Source organism: Cnephaeus nilssonii (assembly GCF_951640355.1).
Source record: "Cnephaeus nilssonii genome assembly, chromosome: 3".
NCBI classification, from domain to species: Eukaryota; Metazoa; Chordata; class Mammalia; order Chiroptera; family Vespertilionidae; genus Cnephaeus; species Cnephaeus nilssonii.
In genome coordinates this window covers 41,576,091-41,583,595 of record NC_137074.1, presented here as the reverse complement: position 1 = coordinate 41,583,595, position 7,505 = coordinate 41,576,091, and the positions used below count along the sequence as shown (strand labels likewise).

At 36.8% G+C, this 7,505-nt stretch overlaps 1 protein-coding gene across 4 annotated transcripts in view; it reads right to left on the bottom strand.

The window, feature by feature from the left end:
• Positions 1-1,958: 1,958 nt before the first annotated feature.
• The window catches only part of KLHL24 (kelch like family member 24), a 40,259-nt gene continuing 34,712 nt past the window's right edge, over positions 1,959-7,505 (bottom strand). For all 4 annotated transcript variants that reach the window (XM_079762831.1, XM_079762832.1, XM_079762830.1 and 1 more), the window contains one exon: positions 1,959-7,131. In XM_079762831.1, the coding sequence (XP_079618957.1) occupies positions 6,931-7,131 (201 nt within the window). In that variant the 3' untranslated portion in view covers positions 1,959-6,930. The remainder of the gene's footprint in view (positions 7,132-7,505) is intronic.

The window sequence follows — 7,505 nt, the reverse complement described above, 5'->3', positions numbered from 1 at the left end:
TTGCCCCCAACTGCCCCCCCTGCAGGCCTGGTCACCCCTCATGGCGCCCCCCCCCCCCCCAGCCTGGTTGTCCCATGCAGCCTGCTTATTCAGTCGTTTGGTTGTCCCTCACTAACCCCCCTGCCAGCCTGGTTGTAGGCAGCCATATTGTGAGGGTGTGACAGTCAATTTGCATATTACCTCTTTATTATATAGGATAAGCAATCCTTGCCTGGCTGGCATGGCTCAGTGGTTGAGCATTGACCTATGAACCAGGAGGTCAAGGTTTGATTCTGGGTCAGGCCTAAACTGGCCTGGGTTGCAGGAGGCAGTTGATCAATGATTCTCTCTCATCATTGATGTTTCTCTCTCTCCCTCTTCTTCTCTGAAATCAATAACAATATATTTTAAAAAACCAACAAAAACAAATATAAGCAATCCTTGTAGTTACTTTATGAACACACCAGTGTAGAGGGCCCCCTGGGCATTTCTTTTTTTTTTTAAATTACTTTATTGATTAAGGTATCACATATTTGTCATCAACCCCCCCCCCCCCCCCATTTCTTTAATTATTGTCAGCTGAACTCAGGGCAACAGGCAGAGCCACGCCCTGGGAACATGCTTCACCAAAAAGGGAGAAGTGTTATCAGTACTGACTCTTTTTTTTTTTTTTAATGTATTTTATTGATTTTTTACAGAGAGGAAGAGAGAGGGATAGAAAGTTAGAAACATCGATCAGCTGCCTCTTGCACACCCCCTACTGGGGATGTGCCCGCAACCAAGGTACATGCCCTTGACCGGAATCGAACCTGGGACCCTTGAGTCCGCAGGCCGACGCTCTATCCACTGAGCCAAACCGGTTTTGGCCCAGTACTGACTCTTAAGTTTTCCCAGGTGTCGGGGAGTGTGACTTTTATATGTAAATCCAGTCAAGCACCAGGAATGCTCGGGCCTACTCAAGAATGCAAATCAGCTCCTTTGATCCTAACTTTTGGTGAAACCCCCTGGTATTTGGGGGTATAAATAAACACGCGGCGTAGGCTCTGGGTCCCTGTCCCTCCATCAGAAGAGGGCAGCGTCCCACCCGGCTCCCAGCTTTGCTTCTATCTCTGCGTCTTCTATTTCTCAATCGCCAGCCGCCTCCATTCAGAACCAGTTCATCTCTTTCTGTGCTGGACACGGAAAAGGAAGATCCCCGCCATATCTGGCCCCCCGCCACACACCAGTAAATACACACATATATTAATATGTATTTCCCCCTATCCCTTTTCCACACAACCATTTGGATATCTATACTAATAAAAGGGTAATATGCTAATTACACTGGACATTCTTCTAGACAAAGCCATGGTGGTGGGGGCTGAGGCAGAGGTGGTTAGGGGTGACTAGGCCAGCAGGGGAAGGCAGTTAGGGGCGACCAGGCAGGCAGGCAAAGTGGTTAGGGGTGACTAGGCCAGCAGGGGAAGGCAGTTAGGGGCGACCAGGCAGGCAGGCAAAGTGGTTAGGGGCGATCAGGCAGGTAGGAGGTGAGCGGTTAGGAGCCAGTGGTCCTGGATTGTAAGAGGGATCTCCGACGGCCGGTTTAGGCCCACAGGGATCGGGCCTAAACTGGCCGTCGGACATCCCCCGAGGGGTCCTGGAATGGAGAGGGTGCAGGCCAGGCTGAGGAATCCCCCATGCACGAATTTTGTGCACCGAGCCTCCAGTATTTAAAATAAAATAGAACAACAGCCTTCACTGGTGCTCAGTGGTTAGAGTGTTGGCCTGTACACTAAGGGTTTTGGATTCAATTTCCAGTTGAGGTGAGTGCAGGAGGCAACCAATTGATGTGTCTCCCTCAGGTGGATGAATCTCTCTCTCTCTCAACCTCCATCCCCTCCCTAAAAATCAACAGAAAAAATATCCTCAGGTGAGGATTAACAAAAAAACAAAACAACAAATTTTTGGTAAACAAAATTTAATACACCCATATAATCAAGTAATAATGGTTAAAAGATATTTTATTAGATACAACTTTTAAAAAATACTATGCACAAAATATATTTAAACAAAACATGTAAGTATTAATGTGCTACAACTGAACTGAGAACAAAGAAATACAAAGCCTTGTTTTCTCTCTCCACTGTGAAGACTCTAGAGCCTCTAATTGAAGGCAAATGACATTTGGCCATTCTGTACAAGTTCTAAAGCGTATTATACTTTTGTTCAATTCTGTAATTGTGTTGTCTCAGATAGCTCCAGAAACTTCAACAAAAATTTAAATGAAGAAACCATGGGGGGAGGGGGGGAGAGTAAGAACTTTTCCAAGAAAGTTAACTGAAAAAGTCTGTAGAGAGGAAAAAAAAAAAAAAAGAACAGTACATAAAGGAACAAAAATAAAATTTACTTTTTTGACATTGGATGTAGATATTGCAAATGATGTTTACAAGGGCTTATTAATCTATGTAAAATTGATGTTTTTTCCCTGAATATCTTAAAAAGCACCTTGGTATAAAAACAAATTAAAAAAAAAAACCCAAACCAAAAAATATAATAAAACTCCAAACACCCAACAACCTTTCTTAGCATTCTCATTCTGCCAAGCAACCACACAGTTGGTGCTAATTAAAAAACTTGAGGACTAAAATTTAAAAAAGATTTTAAGAGGTTTATTTACTCTATAGGAAACAAATATGAAACTTTTCTAAGGTTAAGCTTTATTTAGATTGAAAAAAAGTTGAAATAGCACTGGGAGAACTTAAGGCACAAATTCAGATGCAGTCATTTTAAAAACATTAAAATTCTTTTCTTTGGAATAATATATAAAATAAGTTATGACTAATGCTGTTTTAAAAAATTATGTATGATGACCATCTTTAGCACTAAGTAAATTTAATATCTAGGCAATCACACAAATGTAAAACATTTATATAAATATTTTAAAATGTATGAAGTATGTTGAAAATGTCTCTGGAATTCTCAATTCACACTCTTGGCTCAAGTGGTTTCTAGTGCGTAACATTAGATATGACAATAAGTATAGCTAGCTAGTCAAACCTACTGCCTTAAAGGTCAAACAAATTGCCCCATTCTGGTTACATGATATGGTGAATATATTTACTTAACTAAAAAGAATAATGGTTTGAGGTGATGTAAACCTGGCTTTTAATATAATGCACAACAAATTCTAATAAGGCCAAAATTATGTTGAGGTTAACTGGTGTCTTGAGTTTACTAAAATAAAGGCCGTCCACAGGAAGCCTTTAACAGACATTATCTTATCACATGGCACCACATAAATAGCAATTTTTATTCTTTGAAAATACAGTCTGGAGTAGATGTCTGTTCCATATCTATATCTCAAGACACCACAGGCACACACGAACAACTTGACCCCTTTCTTTTCATGTATGGGTTCTCACAGCAATTAAAAAAAATCTATTGCCTGGCCAGGGTGGCTCAGTGGTTGAGCATTGATCTATGAACCAAGAGGTCACAGTTCCATTTCGGGTCAGGGCACAAGCCTCGGTTGTGGGCTTGATCCCCAGTGTGGGGCATGCAGGAAGCAGCCGACTAATGATTCCCTCTCATCACTGATGTTTTTATTTCTCTCTCCCTCTCCCTTCCTCTCTGAAATCAATTAAAAAAAAAAAAAATCTATTGCCATAGCCAGACAACAGGGGGAAAAAACCCCCACACACAACACACCTGGTTTGCATACTGACAAAAGTAGTATAATTGAACCTTTGTCTTTCCTGAGTTCCAAGAAGAGTTTTTGACAGTAGAGATACATAAACAATTCATATTCACTAAGAGAAAATGTATCAGTCCACAAAACATTTTCATCTTCCTAAATACAAAAGAATGAATGTTCAACCACTGCTATGTGTGAAGCCCTTTATCAAATTAAATTTACTCTAGAATCATGAACTGAAGGTTACCTAGTTATGGCACTTTAAACCCCCCAAATAAGCAAAAATGATAACTTAATACCCTCCCTGAGTATATACATCATTTTTCTTAAACACCTGTTTAAATGGAGTAAATATCTATATTTTAGTCATCTAGGGGAAAAAAGGTTATTTAAAATCCAACAGGCTACCAATTCATACCTGTGCAGTCAAGTCAGTGGGAAGATTAGAGTAGAAAAGGAAGGTCTTCTATGGTAAAAATTAGACCACTCTATTGTTCACTCACACATGGAAAAGGATTAAAGTTCATGAAAAAACAAACTGTACTTTTCTGTTGATCCACAAAACATACTTTCAATTCCCTTCCCCACTCAGTGGGTTTAGCAAATGCATCTCCACCTCCAATTTGTTTTCTGACCTTGTAAAACCACATGCATTATGTAGATTCTGGCTATATACAAGTATTCATACTAATACTCATCATGTATTTTTAAATGTAAAAAAGTAATTAGAAATTCCCAAATAAAAAATCTTCTGAAATGGAATTTAATAAGGTCAATTAGTTTTTAATTTATGTGCTTTTTTCCTGATCATTACAAACTTATACAACTCTTGGTGTTTGTACTGGTATATATGTGTGCACATGACCATACTCTCTACATACATACACATGTATACTATACATACACACTAACCCAAAGGCTTATATGAGCATTACCCATCAAAAGAAAATCTGTCAACTATGTGATGACACTATGAATATAATCTGACCAATTTGGTAGATATATCATATCCGTTTTTATATACTAATTATATCCTAAAATTTTTTGTTTTTTAAAATGCTAACACCATTATTTACCAAGAATCAGTAAAGAAAGATAAATAATTAAAGAAAATTAAAATATCATTTGGGTAACTTTAAAAATAGTTATTTAATTTCCTAGTATAACTAAGTTCTTGGTTTGAATACTTAATTGATGTAGTTTTAAATTATGTAGAAAAAATTAAACAATATTGGTATGAGGTCATGTTTAAACAAATTCTGTTCTATTGAATTTCATTTCAAATTACTACAATGAACATATGGATATTAAAATAAATGAATAACAAAATACAATAGTTAATATACTTTTACAATAGATAAAAGTACCAGAATACAAGTTACCTTGAGAAAATATTTTTTATGTGAAATGTCTGTATTTATGAATGGGCATGATCTTAGAAATAAACATGAAGTAACAAGTATCATCTGTATAATCCTCAGCATTTACACTTTTCTCATACATTATCTCATATACTGCAAAGAATTTCTAAACTAAATAGATACCACTATCTATACAAAGGATATAATGCAAAAGTAGATATTTACTCAAAAATTAAAACAAGTATCCTAATAGTACATACAATTATTTTTCAATTAAAATGACAGAAAGTTGTTTTCTGAATTGCTCTGATAATTATCACAAGAAGGTATATATCATTAAAAATTATGATTTGAAAAGTAAAATTTCCCTAAAAATTTGTAAGTTTTTTAGAGTTTTCCTCAGAATTCTGATTCCAGCTAAGCATTTAAGTTGATGCCATATAATTTATTTGAAATCTCTGTTATCATTCTAGGATAATAAAAATAAGATTATCAATGTTAAGTTTTTTATTACTACATTGGTTTTAACAGAAATGTGGTGACACTCCAAACATGTATTTGCATCATATCTCCTATGACAAGGACCATATTAATTATAATGTAAGAAGACAATAGTGCCTGGAAAGTTGAAACATAGCAGGCTACCTGGAACATCCCTAAAATGTTGTAAATTACACCGGTCCACCAAGAAATAACAGTCACTTACGCTGTAGTTCCTGTTGCTCCATTGGTATGAGGTCATGTTTAAACAAATTTCTAAAAAATTGCCTTAGAAATTTTAAGTTCATCCCTGAATACTAGTTAAGTTTTATAAACTGGAGTTGAAAAATCTAGACAAAGGCAATTTGTTGTATAGAAGCCTGAGAATTTTGATCAATAATTTACACAATGGTACCAAATGAGATTAGAAGACTGCAATTACTGCCATTAGTTTATTCAGACAGTTAATTTAAAAAGAAAAATGGGCCCAGCTGGGTGGTCCCTGGTTTATCCTTTAAAGACAACTTAATTGTAGAGATTCCCAGGACTTTAGCTGGTCACATGAAAGTAGGATAACCAGGGGCGAAGTCCTCACCCAAAGCACCATAGTAATGAGGTCAAACCCTACTGGGCTAGGGAGAAGATCTGTCCCTGCTTTTCACAGGACAATATTACAAAATGGATTTCAACTCCTTTGCCATGTTCACGAAAAGGGATCTCTTTAAGAGGCATTAGAGATGATACGCTAAATACTGAAGTAACCTGTCATTTTAATGGCAACTGCTTTTCTATCTTCTACCCAATCTCTTCTTAAGAATACGTTTAATATAAGACAGCAATTCTAAGCATGAAGTAATAATTTGGTATCTTACTCAAATTGCTGTCATCACATTTTTATCAATTACAGAAAAAATCCTTTCAATAAAATTAATCAGTTTGAATATATTTTTAGTGACAAAGATTTCGAAAACTGATTTTTCCTCCTTAGGATGTGGTGTAAGCATTACGTGATTCAACCTAAATGAAGCCTTAAGTCATGCAATTTTCTATCTGTCTATATGACAAAATAAGGAATATACAGTCTTGCAGATAAACATACATAAATGAAGAGACCATTCACAAGTTCCTAAAAGGTAATCAGACAGACAGTATTTCCTATTCCACATAGGTTTCTCACAAATATTTACAAAGATGCATTTTCAAAGCCCAAGCAACACCATTATCTTCAACAACAACCCAAGCCCCTTTTATTTTCCAATTGCAGGGAAGGCTTTATTACAGTTTGAAAGATTGATATTTTGGGGAGAAAGGCACCACGATTACTATTTTTACTTTTTGTGCATATGGCACAAAGGAGATATGCCAAGGTCCCACTCTGGAGCTTTTGAAACCTCTCATCTTGGATCAGTGTGGCTTCTTGGGTGAAGCATCCTGGTGTTAGAGCTTAAAGCATTTCTCATTGTATCTATGGATAGTCACACAGCCATGATAGGACACTGGCCTGGGCATTGCAGCTACCCCTGTGATGATGCTTGTTGCAGGATCATAACAGAGAATAGTGTCTGTGGCTTCTCCATTTTCCCGTCTTCCACCCAGGATATATATTTTACCGTTACACACAGACATACCACAGTTTTCCTGTTTTAACAAACACATAAAAAAATCCCACATTAATTGAAGGTAAGAGATTTGGTAGCAGCTGAAAAGTAAAATAAGACATGCTTTAACACTGTCAATAAAAGGAGACATGAAATAAGCTGCCTTTTGCTGAACTTTTACTCTATGTATGAGTGCTAGTTTTGCATGGATGAAGTGAGTGTTAAGATAAAATATATGTTAGTAATTGGGCCAAGTTGTGGGGGGTGAAGTGAGGGTGGTGGGCTGAGAGATGGGTTTTAACCTAATGATAACTGAAAGAAAACATCTTTGAAGAGCTTGGCTTGCTCTTCTATTACAGGAAGATTCTTTATTATAGAAAGTGGCTATAATATGACCACAAATTAGGATAGTAT